This window comes from Moschus berezovskii, chromosome 10, assembly GCF_049115385.1.
Source record: "Moschus berezovskii isolate FMDL1 chromosome 10, NW_MosBer_1.0, whole genome shotgun sequence".
Taxonomy (NCBI): domain Eukaryota; kingdom Metazoa; phylum Chordata; class Mammalia; order Artiodactyla; family Moschidae; genus Moschus; species Moschus berezovskii.
This window is the reverse complement of record NC_142469.1, coordinates 107,601,070-107,625,763: the sequence shown is the minus strand read 5'-3', so window position 1 is coordinate 107,625,763 and position 24,694 is coordinate 107,601,070. Positions and strand designations below refer to the sequence as shown.

At 41.8% G+C, this 24,694-nt stretch overlaps 1 protein-coding gene across 1 annotated transcript in view; it reads left to right on the top strand.

Moving 5' to 3' along the window:
• The window catches only part of PDE10A (phosphodiesterase 10A), a 266,588-nt gene that overhangs the window by 185,782 nt on the left and 56,112 nt on the right, over positions 1–24,694 (top strand). Inside the window, exons 6-11 of the mRNA XM_055433314.2 lie at positions 4,882–5,022; positions 7,632–7,787; positions 9,641–9,691; positions 11,015–11,073; positions 12,978–13,029; positions 23,347–23,489. Coding sequence (XP_055289289.2) covers positions 4,882–5,022; positions 7,632–7,787; positions 9,641–9,691; positions 11,015–11,073; positions 12,978–13,029; positions 23,347–23,489 — 602 coding nt within the window. The remainder of the gene's footprint in view (positions 1–4,881; positions 5,023–7,631; positions 7,788–9,640; positions 9,692–11,014; positions 11,074–12,977; positions 13,030–23,346; positions 23,490–24,694) is intronic.

Genomic DNA, 24,694 nt, shown 5'->3' with positions numbered 1-24,694 from the left:
AGGGAACTTGGGACTAGTTAGTTGCTCCTGCCCTCTGCACGGAGCGAAATTCATTTACTCTCCAGCGCCATCTTGTGTCTCCAAGAAGAATAACGCAATTCATTGGAGGGACTGATGCTAAAGCTGAAACTGCAGGGTGAAGGTGGAATGATTGGGGAGAATGGAATTGTAGCGTGTATATTATCATAAGTGACCAGTCCAGGTTCGACGCATAAATTTTCCTCTGTTCAAAATAAATAAATAAATAAATACTCCAGTTGAGAGGTTTAATCTCTTAAAAAAAAAAAATGAAACTGCAATACTTTGGCCACCTCATGTGACGAGTTGACTCACTGGAAAAGACGCTGATGCTGGGAAAGGTTGGGGGCGGGAGGAGAAGGGGACGACGGAGAATGAGATGGCTGGATGGCATCACCGACTCTGTGGACATGGGTTTGAGTGAACTCCGGGAGTTGGTGATGGACAGGGAGGCCTGGCGTGCTGTGATTCATGGGGTCACAGAGAGTCGGACACGACTGAGCGACTGAACTGAACTGAACTGAAAGCCTCAGTAATTTGTTTTCTTCTTAAAAAGTGTTTCCAAACTTTAACTGGTTGTGAGTTGAAACCTTAACATAAAAGAGAAGTTTCATGAACAAACTGAACTTTGAACTGTGTATGGGAAGAAAGACGAGAGCAGATGTTCACCACGTAAAGCAGACCTCTCTGTAGTTGATGCCAGTGAATCAGTTTCCCAATTCATCAAAAACTCCTGTTTTTTTGTTTTTAAGAAATAATGTGCCGTAGTCTAGTCTATGGTCCTTTTCCCACTGAACCTATTTCTAAAACTTTGATTTTTTTAATAACTTGAGTGCTTTTTTATTTCTTCATTGAGTCAGCTTAGTCATGACTACCGTTGCCAATCTCCTTTAGTTTAAATGGTTTAACTTTAGAAATATTTTTGGAAATGTAGTGTTACCACAAAAATATTGGATAGGTCATTATGAGTTTCTTTGAAATAATGAGAAAACTAACTTATGCCCTGCCTCTGCCTGGCATCTGGACTGATTTCCAGCCCTGTGGCCAGTCTCCTGGCAGGTGTTGGGAGGTGAAGGGCCTCGTCCAGGCCACCTGCAGAGCTGTCAGCTGCAGTGACCGGCAGGTCGGGGGTCAGGTGCACGCCCTGATGCATGCAGCTCTTCTTGAAAGGGTAGGGTTGGCTGAGATGTGAAACTTTGAACTTTTTGTTTTCGGTTTTCATGTAGTTTTTCATCTCTAGCCTCTAAAAAATTTGTGCTAATAAAAGTTTTCATAGATTTATACAACATTAGAGCAGAAATTAATTGTAGAGCCTCATCTCAACACTGGATGTTACAGATTATAAATGTATGTACAGTCGCCTTAGTATATTTAATATGTTATGCAGTGATATTTGATGAAAGTTTTCATTCATCTTCCTGTGAAAATAAATAGTATAATCTTTTTTCATCTTATTAATTTAAACATCCCAGTCAAATTCTTATGTCAAAATTCGTAGGAATTGACATGGGAGGTTCAAACCTTGGGGTGTAAGATAGGCTTCCAAGGATGTGTTTTATTACAATATGGAAAATATAGCCAACGTTTTGTAATAACTTTGAATTGAAAGTAAACTTTAAGTATTGTATTAGAGTTCTTGAAAAATACGTCTTTAAAAAACTCATAATGATTGATTTTGAAAAATAAAGTCCTTGCTTCATTTTTCCATCTCTTTATAAAAACTTTTTTCCACCCATGAGTTGTTAATGCATTAGTGCAGGACCTTCATCAATGAAAAATGCAAAATGTGTCTTATAAATTATGATTATTTTGAAACATGAAGAACCAAAGCAAGACTTGGCTTACGAGATCACAGGATGTACTATAAATTACAATAATTAAAACAGTGTGGTAGAAAAATAAACCAAGCGGTACAGAATTGAGAGTTCAGAAACAGACCCAAGTGTACTTGAGGATTTATGTGATGAAAGTGTTGGTTCAGCCAGTGGGAAAAAGACTATTCCATCCATAACTATCTTTTTTATTATTTCTGTGGATTGAGTTAAGGTAGATTTAACAAACTTTTCTCTATTCCCGAATACCTGAATATTCAGCCTGTAACTTGGAGGTTTGTTATTGACATTTTCTGTTTGCAGTAATAACTGCCCGCTAGCCCGATCAACCTCAGAGATCAGGTATAGCATGCTGTTACCAAATACACACTCCAGATGAATCGAAGAATGATTATTTAATCAGGAATGATGCCAGGAAGGGAACTGTTGCACAGGGGAACCGTATGGAGTTAAAAAAAAAAAATGCCACCCAAAAAGAGGAGGAAGCTTCTAGTACAGAGAGACACTGAAGCTGTGAAAGCGTCAAACAGGAGTCTGACTAGATCAGCCCTCACTTTCCCTTCATATGACCAGAGCTTTCGGCCTTCACGGGACAAGTTACTTTTTTGTTAGCACTTGCCCTCAGTTCTCATTTGTAAGCCTCTCTATTTGATAAATGTGAACAAAAATCGTAATCAAATTAGTAAAACAAGTACAAAGTCCCCACTGTAAAGAATACTTTAATTTTTCGTAATTATTTTCCACGAGAAGTTTTCCACATTCAGTCAGGTAATTGAAGGATTCCTAGTGCATAGTAGCTTGCCATATACCCTCCGGTGTGTTATTTGCTTGTCTATATCTTGTGCATCATCCAGAAAGTCTGCATAGAGGCAATCACTGTTTATATTAAATAAATGATACAGGACCATGTAAGCTATTTCGTCATTACTGAATTATGAAGCAAAATGTAGCTTGAAGATATTATTAAATTCAGCCTTAATGGTCTTATAGAAAAGTCAACTGAAAGAAGTGTCTGTGGTATGTCTTCAGACAGCAAAAACATAGTCAACAACCGTTAAAAAATATCCAGAGCTGCTGCTGGGAGCTTGCTCTAGTATTTGTTTTCTGTTGGTGTCACGGGAAGTTCTTTAAAGTTATCTAAACGACTTGGGTCAATGTAAGTTCATTTCCTGCAGTTCTGACTTTGAGAAGAGGCACATTACCCAGCATCCTTGTAATTAACTTTCTCATAGTTTGAAAAAATTACTGCCAATTCTGACTTTTATTCAGCCTACAGATACTGTATGTTTTATATGTTTATTGCAGTCATCCCTCTTCCCGTTTGTGGATCATTTTGCTACTCTCCTGTCAGTCGTGAGAAAGGGCAACACACTGAATGGTATTTTGCAAGACAGATACTAAACCTAATGGAATTCTTATTTGTTTATGTCACGTGTGTGTTGATGCATAACAGATCACAGTAACTATTATAAAAGCAGTGACTGATTTCTAGGCACTTAAAAAATGCGTATGGTCCAATTGTCAATTATCATTGCACATGTAGTTAAATTTAAAAAATCTTTTTAAGTGTGTAACTTGTCTTTAAACATTTTAAGCTTAATAGTTTTTAAAAGAAGCAATTTATAACTGATTTTCACAGACATTGAACTTAATAGCAAATTACTGCTTAAACCCAGTCCTAGCTAATGTGGATATACTAATGAATAAAACTATCTTGAGTTTATAATCTTTAGATAATGGTGACTTAAAGCACATGGAATGAGCCAAGGCTCTCTCTTCCTCCTCTCTGCTCCCAGTGATTGAAGTCACTCAGGTTTACAGGGCTCAATCCCTTGTAAGATTTTATTTGAAGAAAGAGTTCTTTGACATTGTGTGTGTGTGTGTGTGCGCGCGCGCACGTGCACGTGCTCGCACGTGGGCTTAGTCATGTTTGACTCTTTGTGACACTGTGGACTTAGCCTGCCAGGCTCCTCTGTCCGTGGGATTCCCCAGGTAAGGATACCGAGTGGGTTGCCATTTCCTCCTCCAGGGATCTTCCCAACCCAGGGATCGAACCCTCCTCTTCTGCGTCTTCAGCATTCCAAAGTTGGAAAACCATGTTATCTAAAAAGCAACACATCAGAGGATTGCCTAATACTTACAGTTCAAAAGGCTGTCATCCTTAAGTTACAGCAGTTCCATTTAAGATAAAAGTAAAGTGTTGGGAGAATTTACCAGAACTTCAATATTTTTTAAGTCGAGTAGATAATCGCAGTGCGGTTCTGTGAAAATATTGCCCCCCCTGCCCAGATGATTTGATTAGCAATTCTTGTTTAGCAGAAATTTGTTTTAAAATGGGGTTGGGTTTAGTCAAAATAATTGATCGTGTTTAAAAAAATAAATTTAGGATACTTTCAAATGTTCTCCATCTGCCTCGTCTTTTGAGGGGGAGAGAGACCCAGGTTTGTCCAGTTATTTATTTACTTAATTTTTGGTGTGTATGTGCAGAGAAAAGCAAAGATTTTACCAAGAGTATTCTAAATCTGTAATATTATGGTCAGGTCAGTTTCAGGAATGGAGTGGTCGATTATTGAAAAAAAAAGAAGTAACGTTCTGAGAAAGATTTTTAATGAACGTGAAAAAGTATTGCCACCTCACATTGACTTTGTAGTTACAGATCCACGTGCCACGTCTGTAGAAGCGGGGCGCATTGTGTCTGCTTCTTGATTGGTAGTTTCTAGAGCCCAAGGACAGCTTACGTTTCTGTCTTCATGTTAGTATTTTCTGTGGATAAAAACTGGAGGCTGCTATAAGAGTTTTCCCGCGTGTGGACATTCGTGCGAGTCCTGCGTCCACCGTGTGTCTTGTGTTCGTGGGAATCCCACCTCAGATGCTTAGTGTGGTCATCGCAAAGCACCTCCCTCATTTTGGGGCTCCTCTTTCCCTTGGCTCACAGATTTCTTGTGATCGTTAAGTAATGTCTAGGAGTCTTTGTGCCCCGTGCCAAAAAGCGCAGGACAGTTTCTAGAACGTGTTCTCTTCCTCTTCGCAGAGCCTTTGTGTGTTTATCCCTCCTGGGATCAAGGAAGGAAAACCCAAGCTCATCCCCGCTGGTCCCATCGCCCAGGGCACCACCACCTCTGCCTACGTGGCCAAGTCCAGAAAAACGTTGCTAGTGGAAGACATCCTTGGGGTGAGTGGCTTTTCACCCTTTGTGACGTTTGTAACCCGAAGTATTTAATTAAGAAAGACAACATATACTCTTGATGTTGTAACTTAAATCCTGTTATGGCAGCATAAAAGCAAGATACCAATCAATAAAAGGATTTGTGTGTAAATGAATTCTTTGTACTGCAAGAAGTATATCTGATAACCTCCTAAGAGCTGGATTTAAGCAGTTCTTTCAACACGTGCCTGCATGCTGATATACATTTGAAGTGAGTGATTACTGTTTGCTGTTTCGTATCCCAGCAGGATAGATTTGAGTGAGTTAGCTCTGTGACTGACCGCCCCAGATTTTAGTGGCAGCAGCAACTCACTGTCTGTAGATCGGCCGTTCTGCTGATCCGAGCTTTCTCACACGCCTGAGGTCATCTGGGCGTCCCTTGGGAGCTGGCCAGGCTTAGGTGGCCTTTGTTCTCTGTGTGTGTCCCCATCCCTTCACTAAGGCTACCTGGCATCTTATGGTGGTGGCAGGGGTCAGAGAGAAGTGGATACATTCAGGTGAGTTTTCAAGCCTCTGCTTGCATCAGATTCACGACCCTCAGTTTAGCCAACCAAATCACACAGGGGGCCAGACTCAGTGTAGTCTGACTAAGGCCAGGGGAACAGAGAACAGGACCAGATGGAGCCCTCGGACCAGTCTCCCCCAGTGTATGTGCACGTCGTGATGAAGTGTCACTGCGTGAGCTCAGACTCTGAAACTGACAAGCCTACAAACAGGTGCTTTGGTGTCAGGAATTTGCTCTGAAAGAGTGCTAAATTGGTGTCGCAAAATCTAGATTTTAATTTTATTTTTGCCACTAATTATCTGTGTTTGAACAAATCAGGTTGCTAGTTACTGTTATCACAAAGAAAAAAGTTATCAAAAAGTTAACAAAAAGAAAAAAAGAGTGCTTAAAATACATATTTCACAGTATAATTATATAGACAAGAATATTATACTTGTCAAACTTTCTCAGAGACTAGATCGTCATCATTCTCACCACAGAAAAGGAAAGAGAATGCCACTGCTGGTGGAGGTCCCAGCAGCGCTGGCGATCCTAGTGCGGTGTCCGAACGCAGTAGATCAGCTCACTGTACGCCTTAAACCCCCCGATGGTGGACACCGGGTCTATCTCGTTCTTAGGAAGTAAATGTTAAAAGTTCAGTTCAGTCGCTCAGTCGTGTCCGACTCTCCGCGACCCCATGAATCACAGCACGCCAGGCCTCCCTGTCCATCACCAACTCCCGGAGTTCACTCAAACTCATGTCCACAGAGTCTGTGATGCCATCCAGCCATCTCATTCTCTGTCGTCCCCTTCTCTTCCCGCCCCCAACCTTTCCCAGCATCAGAGTCTTTTCCAGTTATCACTTAAAACGTCGTGCTGTATGTATACACATGCTTTCCGCAGATCTGTGAATTACACAGGATAGGCCTCAGCTAGTCTTGATTCGTGGAAAGCTTCCTACAGGCTGCAGAGAGTGAGTAAATAGAGTTGATGTTTTGATATTAACTCATTCATTTTTCTTGTATTCCTTTGAGTGGTTTTGTTAAGTTAGGAGATGAAGTAGAAGAACCTGTTTCATTTCTTATGATAGGTAATGGGTGATTATGGGTTGATTTGAGTGCCGAATATGGATCTTTGAGGTTCAGTTACAATAACTCTCATTAACCTGTGGTTTTGTGTTATTCTGACCTTAAAAATAAGAGAAAAAATCATATAAATATAATTTGCTATGGCATTTGGAGTAATTTTCACATGTGACTTTATACCTCTGAAACTCTCAATTCTGACGCGCGAAGGTGAGGAATAAAAAAGCGTTGCTTAGAACCGCTTGTGTGCTCAGTCATGTCGTATTCTTTGCAATCCCATGGACTGTAGCCCGCCAGGCTTCTCTGTCCATGGATTTCCCAGGCAAGAATACTGCAATGGGTTGCCATTTCCTCCTCCAGGGGGTCTTCCGTACTCGGAGATCGAACCCGTGTCTCCTGTGGCTCCAGCATTAGCAGGTGGATTCCTTACCACTTGCGCCACCTGGGAAGCCATCGTAATTCTTTTATTATTGCATGAAGCTGTGTATTCATTCATTGACTGAATTCTGTAGAATGATAAAGAAACATGAGGCGCTATGTGGGTTTAAGTCCCATGTTGCTAAAGTTATCTTAAGCAGCTCCGTGGGTAAACAATCCGTCTGCAGTGCTGGAGTCAGAGGAGACGAGGGTTTGATCCCTGGGTTGGGAAAAGCCCTTGGAGGAAGAAATGGAAACCCACTCCAGTATTCTTGTCTGGGAAATCCATGGACAGAGGAGCCTGGTGGGCTACAGTCCAAAGGATCGCAAAGGGTCAGACACGCCTGAGTGACTCAGCACAGCACAAGCGTAGCCCGTGTCCAGGTTTCCTTAAACAAGGCTTACAGCGTCCGTCGTTGTTTGCAGGTTTCCTTAAACAAGGCTTACAGCGGCCGTCATCGTTTGGTTTTCCTTTGAAAAGGACTGCTCATCATGGCTTACAAGTACTGTGGACTTTCTGACAGAATCACAAATTAACGTTTCCATTTCTTTCGAAGAATTTATGTCTCTCCCCCCTCCTCCGTTCTTAGGATGAACGGTTTCCGAGAGGCACCGGGCTGGAGTCAGGGACGCGTATCCAGTCCGTTCTGTGTTTGCCGATCGTCACCGCGATTGGGGACTTGATTGGCATCCTGGAGCTCTATCGGCACTGGGGCAAAGAAGCCTTCTGTCTGAGCCACCAGGAGGTGAGCCTGAGCTCTCTCAGGGGGTCTTAGCTGTGCCCAGTTGATCGAAGGTGCTTATTGATACTGTTCAGTTAATGAATGAATATCTAGTGAGTGAATATTTAAAACCGCAACTTGATTAAAAATATCTTGATAACAATACTAATGATTTTTAGAAACTTATTTTCATTTTGCAGTGATAATGATGTTGAAATTTAGTAACTTATTGCAGTAAGGATCCATTTTGGCAATAAATGTAAAATACCATGTTGTTAAATTAAGCAATAGTGTGGCTTTGGAGGGTTTTCACATTTTGGTTGACTTTGTGTCCCCTTAGAGATTTCCTCTTCCTAGACTGTGTCCTGAATAAATGCTCCAGCATTAGAAACATTTGGGAAATATCCCTAGTGGCTCAGGGGTAAAGAATGTGCCTGCCAGGGCAGGAGACACGGGTTCAATCCCTGGGTCAGGAAGATCCCCTGGAAAAGGAAATGGCAACCTACTCCTGTATTCTTGCCTGGGAAATCCCACGGACAGAGGAGTCTGGCGGGCTCCAGCTCCATAGGGTCGCAAGGAGTCGGACACAACCAAGCAACTAAACAACGGTAACAACACCACCAGCGTCTGTTCACTGTTCCCTGAGTGGGAACGGCTCAGTGACACTAAAACCGAGGAGCACGGTGACCTCTCTGTCGCCCACGATGCTCGTCCAGGCCCCTGGGCGGCTGGCTCCCCGTCCTCTCACCGAGATGACCGTCCCCGCTCAAGCCCCTTCGCTCCCCGCCGCTGTGCCGGGCCCTTGCGCACGGCTGGCTCCTCCCCAGCAGATCCCGCACCTCAGTTCCCCCTCTGCTCAGACTGCTCCAGTCCCCACCCGGCCGCCGCCTCCAAGAGCGCACTCTGATGTCACCCGCTCAGGGTGGCATCTTCCCTGAGCCCTGCATGCAGATGCGAGCGGCACCTGCTCTAAGAACAGCCCTGGGCCCCAGCAGGCGCCCAGAAATACTCGAAGGATGAATGGGGAAAAAAAGAAATAGGATAGCTAGTAGTTTAAGCACTTGTCAGCAAAGTTTGGGAAACATTTCCTCATTTTTAAAGTGGTCACAAGCTACTCATTTGAGTCAGTCCCAATGAAGTGGATGAACCTGGAGCCTGTTATACAGAGTGAAGTAAGCCAGAAGAGAAAGACAGTAACACCCGTTCGTGGGATTTAGAAAGACGGTAACGACGAGCCTGCGTGCTGGGCGGGAGACATGGATGTGAAGAACAGACTTCGGGGCTCAGTGGCCGGAGGCGAGGGGGTGCTTTGAGAGGACAGCACTGAAACAGGGACAGTCCCATGTGTGAAGTAGGTGACCGGTGCAAGGTCGGTGCAGGATGCCGGCACCCAGGGTGCTCCAGGACAGCCCAGAGGGGTGCGATGGGGAGGGAGGCGAGGCGGGTGCAGGGTGTACACATGTACTCTGTGGCTGATTCATGCTGCTGTCCGGCAGAAACCATCACAAAACTGTAAAGTAATTATCCTCCAAGTAAAATAATTAATTAGAAAAAAGGAAAGAAAATGGTCACTAGAAGCCTTTTTAATAGTGATTTTATTGAAGCGAAAAATAATTATGATAAGCTCATTGGATGACAGTGCTGTTAATCAATTTATCCTCCTTTTTATCCCAAATTAAGAGGAACAAGAGAGCATTACACTCAATCATAAAGAAGTGGGAAATAGAAGAGAGAAATTTTGTATGTATTTGACAGTTTGGTTTTTCGGAACATTCAGAGATGCAATGACCACACAAAACTTAAGCTAGGGGCCTTTGTTGGAAGGTCTGCGTGTGGTTGATGAAAACTCGCTTCATTCTCTTGCTTTTTTTTTTTAGGTGGCAACAGCAAATCTTGCCTGGGCTTCGGTAGCAATACATCAGGTGCAGGTGCGTCCTTGGGGTGTTTTCACAGGGCTTCCTGAGAGAAGGGGTGTTTGGAGCACGTCACCAGGAGACAGAGTGGGGGCTAGCAAGTCACCCAGGGCTTTCTTTGTGGATATTAAATGTTTTCCTATTTCTAAAAGGTCTTATCTGGTCACTCATATTTACTTACTCCCTGCCTTAGTTTTCCAACTAATTCTTTTATATATTTAAATAGGATGTTAAATCATTTCATTGCTTATTGCCATTTTTGTTTTCCACTGAAAGCCCAGCAATGATATCCTACTGGCAGTGACGTTGGTATTTTTATGTTCCATTTCCTAAATTAAAACATCCACTAAACCTAGTGGTATATGAAAACAATAATCTTAAATTTAAGTTCCTTGATTCTCTTGAAAATGTGATCTAATTTAAAAGGTCATAAACTCCATAGAGTTTCCATGATAACTAGACTCGAAGTCTGTTTTGTATATATTCCACTGTTTCTTGTTTTGTTTAAGTCCATCTCAGCAAACTCAGATTGGTGAGGAACTGTCTGATAGGAAGAAAATGTGTTTCTGTGTGTGTGTGTGTGTGTGTAAATATATACATCAGTTCAGTCACTCAGTTGTGTCCGACTCTTTGCGACCCCATGGACTGTAGCATGCCAGGCCTCCCTGTCCATCACCAATTCCCAGAGTCCACCCAAACCCATGTCCATTGAGTCGGTGATGCCATCCAACCATCTCATCCTCTGTCTTCCCTTTCTCCTACCACCTTCAATCCTTCCCAGCATCAGCGTCTTTTCTAATGAGTCAGCTCTTCGAATCAGGTGGCCAAAATATTGGAGTTTCAGCTCTAGGATCAGTCCTTCCAATGAACACCCAGGACTGATCTCCTTTAGGATTGATTGGTTGGATCTCCTTGCAGTCCAAGGGACTCTCAGGAGTCTTCTCCAACACCACAGTTCAAAAGCATCGATTCTTCGGTGATCAGCTTTCTTTATGGTCCAACTCTCACATCCATACATGACCACTGGAAAAGCCATAGCTCTGAATAGATGGACCTTTGTTGGCAAAGTAATGTCTCTGCGCTTATATATATATATCACAAATAAAAGATATAAAAATATATATTTTTTAAGATAATGGTATGAGAAGCAAGGACTTCCTGGATCTGACAGTACTGAACATAGGTGGGATGTATGCTCAAGAACAATTTTTAGAAATCCTTGAAGTAGTGAGTGTGTTATGCCTTTTTAAATAAATAAGGTAAATAATATTCTGGAATGTTCATTCCTAAAATAAACAAAAACCCCTCAAAATTAATAGCCACTGTTTTGTATGGCAGGTATGCAGAGGTCTTGCCAAACAGACTGAACTGAATGACTTTCTACTTGATGTATCAAAGTAAGTGTACATTTCTAGGCATGTGGTAAGCTCTAACTGGTCAACAGTTTAGGTCAGGCTCCAGGCCTGCCCGTGACGGACTGCTGTCCACTGCATTCAATAGCAGAAGATCAGTCTTTATCAGGCACATGATCTGGTAAGTGTGGTCCATCATGTTTGGGATTAGAGAGTTTCATTCTCATCCACATTCACTTCACAAGTAAAGGATCAAAGACGCATGTGTGATCATCTTAATTTCCAATTCGGCGTATTTGTAAATGACTCACTAGAAGGTGTTAGAGATTATACAGAGAGATGCCCTAAGTGCGTCTGTTTTGGTAGGAGAGAATTGACAGCAGTAGAAGCAGGGGAAATGTTGTAGTTCATCATTCTCCCAAAGTCCTCTCTGGCTTTTGCTGTGAAAGTCAGTAAATTAAAACATACTATTAACATTATTGTTTCAATTTTCTCATGTGTAGTAGCTCAGGTGCCATTCTCAAAAAGATGCTGCACTTCCCTGAAGTTTAACCTAGGGAAACTCTCTTAGGCTGGCGGTGGAAGCAAGTTCAGATGTTTCTTAAATGTCAGATCCACATCAGGTTTGCTTGCTACAGGGAAGGTCATGTATTAATATCTCTCTTACCGTCTGCTCAGTGGCTGAGATCTGAAAATGGCCCAGGATGTGGTAGATTCAGGGCCCCACCGCACGACAGGTTATTAACTCAAGGAGCACTCTGATGCTGTTCCCGCTGACACGTCCCTAGCTTACTCATCGCCAAGTCCCGTAATCCCCTCACTCGTGATTCTGAAGTTGCGTCTTCGTGTTTTGAAATATTAAATTAGGGAAGTTTGGGTTGGAGGGCGTGCTCTTTTGATCCCCTTGGCTAACTATCAACATCTTCTCTGAGACAGAATGAAACAGTGTGTCTGGACACCACATGTGACTGCTTCAGAGACACCTGGGAAGGGAAGCGGTGTTCAGCCTCTCGCTAGCCTATCTGAACACTTTGCAAGCCTCCCAAAGCCCAGTTAAAACCCTCACGTGACGCCTTAAATCTCCTCCCCAGTGGGAAACCCGTTTTCTTCAACCTGTTCCTTGCATGATATTCCTCGGTGGATGTTGTAACTAAGCATATTAACAGCTTCAAGTCGGATGACTTCTCTTCTTGAAAAAGGCATTGTTTATTGCTATAAGTTACTGTAATCCTGAATGCATGGCTAAATTCTCACAGACCTAAACTGAGAGCAGTACCTTGCCAATAGTCTGTGTTAAGAGTATTTGCTACATATTCCCTGTAACACATGCCTGCTGATTCATCTGTTTCTCCAGCCTACATTTTAATGCATGTGCCATATGCCCCACAAATATTTACTTGCAGTTCATAATATGAATCTATATTTACTTGTGTAGAGTTGCCAGGTCCTATCATTACTTGTATTCTGATATTTCTTCTCAAATGAATTTCCCTGCTTTTTTTTTTTAAATACAGTTAAACTACATTCTAGCTTTTGGGGTGTTCAGTGATTATTTATATTTTTATCTTATTAGTGAAATTTAGCAAATTTAAATATTTTATTTTATATCAAAGTTATTAATGAGATGTTAAATTTGATGTACCAGTTTTATTCATCATTTTAGTTAAATGCTACAAACTTTTTCTCTACCTTGAATACTTGCTGATAAAATAATTACTGAAGGCGATCTCTGAAATTAGAGACCTTATACTAAAGTCAATGATAAACTTTCATTTATCTCTTTAAAATAATATTACTGGTTGTTTCCACAGAAGGACCACAGTCAAACAACATATACCTTTCTGTTTTTATTATTTAAATATAGACAAAATTGGGAAATGTATTCAAAGTTTAATATGTTCTGTGTTCTAATAACATTACTTAAAGATTTTACCTTTCTTTTTTTTCAGAACGTATTTTGATAACATAGTTGCAATAGATTCTCTACTTGAACACATAATGGTAGGTTGCCTTCTGTTTAAAAATTATTTTGTTTAACCTTTAGTCATGTCCTAATATTGGCTTCCCTGGTGCTCAGATGGTAAGGAATCTGCCTGAAATGCAGAAGACCCAGGTTCTATCCCTAGGTTGGGAAGATCCTCTGGAGAAAGAAACAGCTACCCACCCCAGTATTCTTGCCTGGAGAATCCCGTGGATAGAGGAGCCTGGAGGGATACAGTTCATAGAGTTGCAAAGAGTTGGACACAACTGAATGACTAAGATTACTCCTACCATGTGTCTTAGTATATGATGGAGCGTTTTAATGTGCTGTTTTTTTTTCATAAAATATTTTATTAGAAAACTGAAATTTACAATGTGTTTATATCACTTATTGAGTACATGGCATTTGAAAACAACATCATTACAGAAAGATAAAAATACAAAGTCTTAAAACCTATGAGATATGGAAAACATTATCCACTGAGGCCTTAAATGTAGTAGACTTTACATTAAAAGGAAAAGCAATGAGTATACAAGTATACAGCCAGTTTAAGAAGTTAGCAAAATAAACAGAATAATCATAAAGAAAAGAAAGCAACTAATACATACCAGGTATTAATGCAATAAAAATAAAGATAAAATTGAGAGGCTCAACAGAGTCACAGCTGCCTTAAAAAGCTTCTCTAAAAAGGGAAACATCAGGTAACAGTAATCAACAAGAAAAATCTTGCAAATAAACAATACTCAAAATGGGAATTACTCATAGAAGCATTAAGAATATAAATAGAAACAACTTTGTGCCTATACATTCGAAGATTAGTTGTTTCGTGTACAGGGTTATCGTTACCATCTTTCTAAATTCCATATATATGCATTAGTATACTGTATTGGTGTTTTTCTTTCTGGCTTATTTCAATCTGTATAATAGGCTCCAGTTTCATCCACCTCATTAGAACTGATTCAAATGTATTCTTTTTAATTGCTGAGTAATACTCCATTGTGTATATGTGCCAAAGCTTTCTTATCCATTCGTCTGCAGATGGACATCTAGGTTGCTTCCATGTCCTGGCTATTATAAACAGTGCTGCGATGAACATTGGAGTACATGTGTCTCTTTCAATTCTGGTTTCCTCAGTGTGTATGCCCAGGAGTGGGATTGCTGGGTCATACGGCAGTTCTAGTTCCAGTTTTTTGAGGAATCTCCACACTGTTCTCCATAGTGGCTGTACTAGTTTGCATTCCCACCAACCGTGTAAGAGGGTTCCCTTTTCTCCACACCCTCTCCAGCATTTATTGCTTGTAGACTTTTGGATAGCAGCCATTCTGACTGGTGTGAAATGGTATCTCATTGTGGTTTTGATTTGCATTTCTCTGATTATGAGGGATGTTGAGCATCTTTTCATGTGTTTGTTAGCCATCTGTATGTCTTCTTTGGAGAAATGTCTGGTTAGTTCTTTGGCCCATTTTTTGACTGGGTCGTTTATCTTTCTGGAATTGAGCTGCAGGAGTTGCTTGTATACAAAAATATACATACGTGCTGTTTTAAATATAATGAAAATGATCTGAAGGCATCACCTTGATTGATCTGTCACTTCCGTTAATTTTATGGGGGGGAGTTGAATAATGTTTTGAAAAATACCTCAGAGTTTTCCATTATTTAATGGGAAGCTAACTTGAAAAAGCATTTAATTTCTTTTTCTTTCTTCAAAATGCTTTTTGCATGTAGGTTCTATTAGACATTTCTGATGATTCTTTCTAACCCTGAGTTTCATTCTTCTTAGTTTTGGTCTTGGTTATTTCTCTCTTCCAGAAGACTCACAGGCTAGAGCTGCAGGCTCCAGGAAGTAGTTTGGTTTTCCCACGTCTAGTGCTCCTGCTGTGGTGCTCTGCAGAGGGTCCACGGAGGGAGGGGCTTGGGGTGGTGGAGGTGCTGTGTATGTGGGCCCGTGGAGCCAGGCAGGCTCGCTTGGGACCATTCATGCCTTGCTGTGTATTTTGATAAGTATTCTTTCACCTTCCTGTTTTCCTGGTCTTTCTCAAGACATAGGAATCCTGTGCCACAAGCATTCTTTTCATCTTCAGGTTTAATGGTGTGCAGTGACCTATTTTCCTGATGTCGTGGCAGGTCAGGTGTGGAGTGTGCCATGCTCAGTGTCTTGTGGAAACAGAGCGTTTCCTGAGGGTCATGTAGGGGTTGTTGCTCTCAGCACATTCTCCCTCTAAGTAGTCACACTGATGGTTTTACAGTTGGCGCTTCAGCTGCATGAGCTTGAACAGGCCCCCTTATACGTGGACTTTGTTCAGTAGTAAATACTGCAGTGAGACGCCATCCAGAGTTGTGGAGTCTGTGGATGTGGAACTGTGAATTCGGAGGAGCCACGTATGTGGGGGGCGATAGAGGTTATATGTGGACTTTTTATTGTGTGAACGGTGCTCAAGGGTCAGCTTTGTTTGGGCAGAAAAAGAAACTAACTGATTGTACAACAAAAATAGCCTCTTTGGTTATGACAAAATTTGAGGAATTTATAAAGCATTGAAAAGTATTTAAGAAGACATAAAAAGATATAATATGGACTGACATATAACTTGTACCGGGAGTACGAGAAATGCCATTGGCCAGTTCTTGTATTCTTAATGTTATGTTAGAAAACAGTTTTATTGAGATATAATTCATGTACAATACAGTTAATCCATTTAAAGTGTTTAATTCAGTGGTCTTTAGCATATTCTCAGGTAGCTGCAACCATCACCAGTCAATTTTAGAGTATTTTGTTACTTCAGAAAAAAACTTCCAAGCATTTTAGCTGTCACGTGTTTGTTCCCCATCCCCTGAACTCCCCAGCCCTCAGCAACTGCTGATTTACTTTCTTTTCTGTGGATTTCGCCTAAATCCCACATAAAAGGAATCATGTAACATGTGGCCTTTCCTGCCTGGCTTCTTTCACTTAGCACAGTGTTTTCAGAGTCCATGCCTGTTGTAGTAAGTGTCATTACTTCATTCCTTTTTGTAGGCAATTAATATTCTGTTGTATGAATATGCATTTCACAGTTTTTTAATCCATTTGTCAGCTGGTAGACACTGGAATTTGTTTCCACATTTTGGCTAATGCAGATGGTACTGTTTGGAACATTTGGGTGCATTTTTTTGTTGTTTTAACCCCGTTTTCAGTTGTTTTAGGTAAGAGTGGAACTGCTAAGGGCTTTGGTTACTCTGTGCTTAGCTTTTCGAGGAACAGTCAAACTGTTTCCGTGGCACTTCGCGTGATTTTACCTTGCTACCAGCAGTGCGCATGGGTTCCAATTTTCCACACTGTCACCAACAATGGTCATTATCTTAATTTCTGATTATTGCCATTGCAGTCGATGTGAAGTACTATCTCTGTGTGACTCTGATTAGCATCTCCCTGGTGACTAATGACATTGACTGTCTATCCATGTGATGAAAGATTCAGCCCCATGGACTGCTTTTCACTTTAGTTTTCAGTGTTCTAAGGCTTCTTGCGTTTAGATACCACTCCCTTATTTGATGGATAGATGGAAAATATTTTTCCCACCTGTGTATTATTAGTATCTTTTCACTTTGCTGATAGTGTGAAGTAGTAAAGTTTTTAATTGTCGTGAAGTCTAATTTATCTTTTTACTTTTGTTGCTCATACTTGTGTCATATCTAAGAATCCATTGCCAAATCAGATACCATGAAAACTTACTCCAATATTTTCTTCTAAGAGTTTTGTAGCATTAGCTTTTACGTTTATTTAGGGTATTCACTTATGTTAGTTCATTTTTGCTCATGGTGTAAGGGTCCAATTTCATTCTTTTGCATGTAGCTATCCAATTTTACCAGCAGCATTTGTTGAAAAGACTCTTATTCCCCTTTAAACGTGGTTTTCTGGGAATCACTTGAGCATGCACGCATTGTTTCCTTCTTAGGGTCTCAGTTCTGTTCAGTTGATCGATACGTGCAGCTTAATGACGGCACCATCTTGTCTTGACTACTGTTGCTTTATAGCAAGTTTTGAAGTCAGCAAGTGTGAATCCTCCAAATCTCTTCTTCATATTCATTTCTCTTTTGGCTATTTTGAGTCCCTTGCAATTCCATATAAAGTTTAGAAACCAGCTTGTCAATTTCTACAAATAGTTCATATGGGTTTCTGATAGGGATTTTGTTGACTGTAGATTAGTTTGGGGAATATTGCCTTCTTAATAATATGAAATCTTCCAATACAGCAACATGGACGTTTTCCATTTCTTTAAATTTTCTCAATTTTTTCAACACTATTCTGTAATTTTCAGAGTGCAAGCATTGCCCTAATTTTGGTGAAGATGTTTTATCTTTTAATGCTGTTATACAGGAGACCTGGGTTCAATCCCTGGGTTGGGAAAATCCCCTGGAGAAGGGAGTGGCTACCCACTCCAGTATGCTTGCCTGGAGAATCCCATGTACAGAGGAGCCTATCGGGCTACAGTCCATGGGGTCACAAAGAATCAGACATGACTGAGTAGCTAACATTTTCACATAAAGTTATTCCTAGATGTTTTATCTTTTAATGCTATTATGAATGTGTTCTTAGTTTTAATTTCAGATGTTTCAGTGAAAATTCATAGGAGTGGACTTGCTTTTTGTGTCTGGACCCTCTGCTGCAACCTTGATGAGCTCGTTATCTCTGGTGGTTTCCTAGTGGGTTCTCCCGTGTCTTTTATATGTCATCCCAGTTAGTGATAGTTTTGTTCCTCCGTCCTCATCTGTATTCCTTTGTTTCCGCTCGGTTGCATGATTGTCCTGGCTCGGTCCCCCAGGGCAGTACTGAATCAGGGGATGGTGAGTGTGGTATCCTGCGTCCATTCTGCAGTCTTGCGGTTAAGTATATGGATTAGTTGTGGACTTCTCATAGGCAGTCTTTATCAGGGTGAGGACATCACCTTCTAGTCCTGGTTTTATTAATGTTTTAAATCATGATTGGATGTTGGATATTGTCCTCATTTGTTTTCTCTGCATTTATTAAGATGGCCATGTGTTTATTTAAATGTTTGTTTTATTGATCTATAGTGTATTATACAGAGTGATTTTTGGATGTTATGTGAACCTAGCATTCCTATGATATATCCCTCTTCGCCATGGAGTGTGATTTACATTGGAATTACCTTGAATTTGATAAAATCTCAAGTAGAGTTGATGTGTTTAGCATATGGAGTCTTCTTGTACAACAGCATTGTCTTGGTTTCAATTTAAAAAATGTCTCTTGATTGAATGTACTGACTTTGATCCCCCATATTTGGTAAGTTGTTTTTTCAGTTTGCAGTCTTGGATTTTCCAGAAAGATCATTCATACTGATAAGTGAGAGCAGTGGTTCTTCTTTGCCAGTGTTTGCACTGTGTCTTTTTTCTTTTTGATGAGTTTGCGAGGGCCTGAGGATACTGTGGCATGGACCAGTGAGAGTGAATATATCGTAGTTTCTTTAATGTGCATGCTTCTCATGTTTCCTTGCTATGTCTAGTAGTTGAAGGTCCCCCAGTAGATACTGTTTATTAACTTAAAAATGTTTCCTTCTATTCCTTTCTTTGAGTTTATACCAGATTGTGTGTCAAACATTATCAAATTTTGTAAGTCATTATTAAAATTATGTAATTGTTCTTCCTTTAATCAACTAGAATAGGGAATTATATTAAATTATCGCTTAATGTTAAATGACTCTTTCATTCCTGGGATTATCGACCCCTATGTAGTTGGGGTTTCCCTGGTGGCTCAGACAATAAAGCGTCTGCCTGCGGTGTGGCAGACCCGGGTTCAACCCCTGGGTCGAGAAGATCCCCAGGAGAAGGCGATGGCACCCCCTCCAGTGCTCTTGCCTGGAGAATCCCATGGACGGAGGAGCCTGGTGGGCTGCAGTCCATGGGATCGCTAAGGGTCAGACACGACTGGGCGACTTCCCTTTCACTTTTCACTTTCATGCATTGGAGAAGGCGATGGCACCCCCTCCAGTGCTCTTGCCTGGAGAGTCCCAGGGACGGGGGAGCCTGGTGGGCTGCAGTCCACGGGCCGCTAAGGGTCGGACGCGACTGGGCGGCTCCACCTTCGCTGTCCGTGTAGTTGTGGTCTTTACTCCTGAACTGGTTGCTGTGATCTTTCTGACGGTTTCATCTGCAGACATGAGTGAGATTGCTTAGTGGCTGTCTTTTTTGCCTGTACGTAAATTCCCTTCCTCATCTGTAATTCAATTAATGGATATTTTCTCCCTCTCCCCGCTTTCTCATATCAGACTTGCCTTGAGCTTGTTTGTCAGTCTGGACTCTCTGGTGTAAGGCAAACGAGTTCACTACCTAACTCACATTAGCCTGAGAGAATCAAGGGGAAATTTCTTAGCTTGTGTCACACTGGAAAGACTTGAACGTTCAGAATCCTGTGATGCTGGACCTGGAGGCTCAAATTGTATCTTCAGGAATGATCGTTCTATGTCTGTGCGGCTCACCCCGTTGGTCCTTGCCCTCTGGAGACCTCACTAACAATAAAAACAGCACACTTTACTGCTTCCTTTTTGCCCTTCTAATCTTATATATTTTTTTGACACAACCAGATATTTCCAGTCTTTTTAATTAACTTTTTTATATGACAACTGTAATTTCATAGATATCATTTACTAATGAAATTTACAGTTTAATTATAGCTTTAGGAGTTTCTTTGCTCGTCAATTTTGCTTACACTCCAGATCATCCTATGCTTTCTTGAATTTATCTATTCATTTTTTCTTGAGCTCATCTCCTTTTCCAAAATAGTAATTTTCTGAGTACTTTGTACTTCTGAAATATCTTTATTTTGCCTCATGTCTGAATGTTAGCTTGATTTGGTAAAGAATTTTAAGTTTAAAATGTTTTCCTGAGAAATTTGAAGATACATTTCCACTGAATTTGAAATCCTCTATTGCTGTCAAGAATTATTTCCACCTATAAGTAAACTTGTGTTTTTATGTAGGAGAGAGAGAGAAGGTGTGTAGGAAACAGGTTGGCTTTTATAATGACCTTGTGGCTCAGTTGGTAAAGAATCCACCTGCAATGCAGGAAACCATGGTTTGATTCCTGGGTTGGGAAGATCCGCTGGAAAACGGATAGGCTACCCACTCTGGCATTCTTCGGCCTCCCTTGTGACTCAGCTGGCAAAGAATCTGCCCACAATGTGGGAGACCTGGGTTCGATCCCTGGGTTAGGAAGATCCCCTGGAGAAGGGAAAGGCTGCCCACTCCAGTATTCTGGCCTGGAGAATTCCATGGACTGCATAGTCCTTGGGGTCTCAAAGAGTTGAACACAACTGAGCGACTTTCAGTTTTCATTTTCTGACGCTTGGAGTTCATAACTGTTACCAAAATATGCCTGGGATTTATTTATTAATTCTTTTCCAGCTTCTGAGTATCATTTCAAACTGAAATCTTAATATTCAGGGAGAATTAAAAAAATAAATGTGTATTTAGAGTGACTTATCTTAAAGCAGAAGTTTTTCCTACTACTTGTAATTGTTTTCAGTCGACTTTCTTGATGTCTCAACATATTCAATAACATCACCTAACGTTAGAACTATTGTCTTTTACCTGCTAGTGGTTTAGTCGCTAAGTTGTGTCTGACTCTTGAGACCCCATGGACTGTAGTCTGCCAGGCTCTTCTGTCCATGGGAATCTCCAGGCAACAATACTGGAGTGGGTTGCCATTTCCTTTTTCAGTCTTTTACCTAATTGTGTATTAATAATTATGATAACATATCTTTGTCTTGTGCATAACTTTAATGTCTTAACTTTAATAGGATGATTCTGATATTTTATCATTTTGTGTGATGTAGACTGTAATTTTCACATATTATTAGGGTGTCTGTATATACTGATATATGTGTGCATACATATATATTTTTCTTCTACAGAATTTCTATTTAAAAAAATTTCATCATAAATAATTACTGAATTTTGTTACATATATTTTTTGACAGCCATGATAATAGTCATGTGATTTTTCTCCTTTTTTTATTGCTTTATGAGCTATAATAATAGACTTTCCAATACTGGAAGTTGTGAGTAAAGTGTAATTTTAAATTATTGAAAATTTAAAAATATTTTCCTCAAGTTTGACTTGCTGATATTTTTATTGTAATTTTTCTTCTCTTTCCAAGGTAAATTGGTCTGTGATTTTCTTTTTTTGTGGTATCTTTGTCTCTTTTCAGTATCAGTGACATAGCAGGGGTCGTAGAAGTAACTGGAGAAGTTTTGTTCTGTCTGAACTTGGGTGTGTGTGTTGGTTGCTTAGTCATATCTGACTCTTTGCAACCCCATGGACTGTAGCTCACCAGGCTCCTCTGTCCATGGGATTTCCCAGACAAGACTACTGGAGTGGGTTGCCATTTCCTTCTCCAGGGGATCTTCCTGACCCACGCATCTGTCTGAACTTAACACTAGTTTAAATTAGATGAGACTTTATTTTTGAAAATTCTTAAATGATTTGTATTTGAAATTGTTTGGTCCTGATGCCTTTTATGGGGATTTTTTTTTTTTTATTTACAGTATTTCAGTTGTCTGTTAATTCTGATTTCATTCAGATATTTCTTTCCCAAATTCATTTTCTTTTTCTAGAAAATTGTCCATTTCATCCAGATGTTTACAACTATTGACATAAATATGTGCCAGAATATTAGGCAACTGCCATGACCACTGAGGATGCAGATGTCACCGTATGTGATTTAACAGTTCAGGGTCATTATTAGTATTTAATAGCTCAAGACCTCCTCAGTACGCTAACAGTGCAGTCCCACCACTTTCTTCCTTCCTGTATGCTGTTCCTCCTCCTCAAGTGTTTATTGAGAGTGGTTAGGTTATAGAGATATCTGGTATGTTCTAACCTGAGGGCTGGCAAACTTACTCTGAAGGGCCAATAGTAAAGTGTTATGCTTCGTGGGCAATAGTCTCCTACAGCTGTTCAAGGCTGCTGATAGAGCAGCTGTGAACCACTCACAAAGTGTGCTTCCGTCCCCGTGAACCTTTGTTTGCAAGCTGGGTGGGTTTACAGGCCTGGCCTGTGGACGTTAGCTGACCTTTCTGTAAGCCTGATTCTGGGCGTTTGGGATACTGTGGAGGAAAGAAAGCAGTTTCTACTGCCCTGGAACTCATGAGTCAGCCAGTGGAGGAGAGAGGTCACCTGGGAGTTGACACTCACGATGCCCGGGGTGCTTGGTTCCCGGTGCGTAAGGCGCATCCAGTGTTTGTTGGGTGAGTGGGTACAGCTGCTAACAGCAGGGAAGACAAAAGATGAGGGAGAACAGGTCCCTAAACCGCTCTGATTTCTTTCTATGGAGTCTCTAAGGCATTTTTACGTGAGATCATTTATTTTTCCTCTGGCCACAAGGTGGCCTAGCAACCTTTTGCGTAGACTTTGTGATGGTTCTTCTCTGAGCAGTCATTTCATGTCCGTCGTCTACAGGGTTGAAGTTGCCAGAATTCTGAATATATGTAAATACAACTGTTGTGACATCACTGTAATCCCAGCCCCCTGGGGACAGTGAGAAGTGTGAGGCATTAGGGAAATACTCGTTGAAGGGAACTGACGAACAAATGAACGGCTATATTAATACACAGTTTTCCATTCAGAAAGAGTAAAACGTACTTGTTACAAGAGCTTAGGCCATGGAAGCACCTCGTGTGAGTTCAAATACAGACCCACCATCTACCAGCCGTGTGATGGTAGACAAGTTACCTCTCCGTGCCTCAGGTCTTCTGACGTGCAAAATGTTATTGTGAGGGTTGAGTGAATTAGTGCACATAACTGCCGAAAAACTGGCACATAATGAACACTTACTAATTGTTGCACATTATTCTTCGTGTAATAAATAAAGTGCAGCTAATGTAAATATGAACACCTGGAGTCTCATTAGAGGTTGTATTTCATATTTTTTTACAACTGGTGTCTCATAAACACCCACCATTGGAATAGATGCTGGCCTTCGAGCTGGCCTTTGAGCTGACTTGAGACTCGGACGGGGGCACCAGGGAGGCCTGGGAGGTTCTGGAAGAGGAGCTAAGGTGGCAGGTTCTCGGGGAGTGAGGCCGGTACCTGCCCCCCAGTCCCCCAGGGGTGCTGTGCTGCTCCCACCCTGGCACCGCAGCAAGGATGCTGAGCAGCTGCTGGTGTGCGCACACGGCCAGCGACAGAGAGTTGGTTTCGTCCTTATATGCCTATATTTATCTAATTATTATGCTCATTTCCCACCCTGTTCCAGTCTAGAACAGCTGCAATGCATATTTATTTCTGATAACGTTTACCTGCAACCTCTCTGCATCTCTCACCGCTGACTCTCGTTTTCTCGTTTGTAGATATATGCAAAAAACCTGGTGAATGCCGACCGTTGTGCCCTTTTCCAGGTAGACCATAAGAACCAGGAGTTATACTCAGACCTTTTTGATATTGGAGAGGAGAAGGAGGGGAAGCCCGTCTTCAAGAAGACCAAGGAGATAAGGTACAGCGCGCAGTAGCGTGGCGCTGCTGCGGCGGCAGCCGGGCAGGCGCTCTATCACCCACTTGTCTGTGCCTATTCGCAGGTGTGCGGACAGCACTTGTCATACTGTGATATCATTCCCACCAGGACCCGCCTCCTGAAGGTAGTGCTTCTGGGAATGACATTGCAGTGCCAGCGAAACCGCGCCTAGGAAGCTTTAGCGTCACTCCTGGAAATGCCGTCTTCCGGAGGCGGTCCTTTTGGAAATCATGTTGGAAAAACTTACTAGTGCTCCCAGGTAGGTAAAGGTGCGCCCCACCTGGAGTCTGCAGGGCCTCCTGTGTCTAGGAGCAGGTGCACTTGGACAATTTTGCCCCCTCCCCCTCGCAACCTGTAGAGCTGTCTGCAAGTCCGGACCGCAGTGAAAACTGACCCGGTATATTTCCCAACTTCAACACATGATCCTGCAACCCAACAGCTGGTTTAACCGATCGCACAGCACCCTTGTGCTGCATCTTGAAGCTAAAGAGTTCTTGGGTCCGTCAGTGGCCGCTGTGGTCACTTACGTGAGCAGGACGGCCTTTGGCTGGTGGCTCAGCTGCCACCATCGGGGCAGCTACAAGGAGCACTGCACAGATAGTGCGCGTCAGGCCGAGCTCAGAAGCTCCCTTAGACATTTGCATCCCTCCTGTGTTATACGCACATGGATGTCTGACTACTCTTCCACAAGGCACTCCAAAGTACCATGGTAGTTGCAACATTCCAACTGAGATGCTGTCCTTTATTAATAGGGCTCGCTCTTCATCTGGGCCATCTGTCTGCACACAGGAAGCCTGGAATGTGCCCACACTGCCACCCGACACGGGGTGCTTCCCCTTCTGTGGTCTTGGGAGGATAGGATTCCATACTCGCAGAACCTGACTGCAGGCGCTATAGAACTCTGACTGCAGGCACTATTTAGGTTTCTGTAAAAAAAAAATTATTTTTCATTTGTTTGCTTAGGGCTCAGCAGATTTGTCTGGATATAGTCATTTAGGTAAAGTCACTCCTCCTGCTGAAGGATTCAGAGCTCCTCAGCAGGGCCGGCATTGGTCTCGTTTTGAAGATGTTAGCTTGGAGCCTGCACTTACAAGCGCAGACAGCACAGGCAGCGGGCTGTGGTTGGCTGTAACTCTCTGGGCTGACCAGTCAGTGCCAGCCGTTTACCTAAGGTGTGCCCCTAGGTT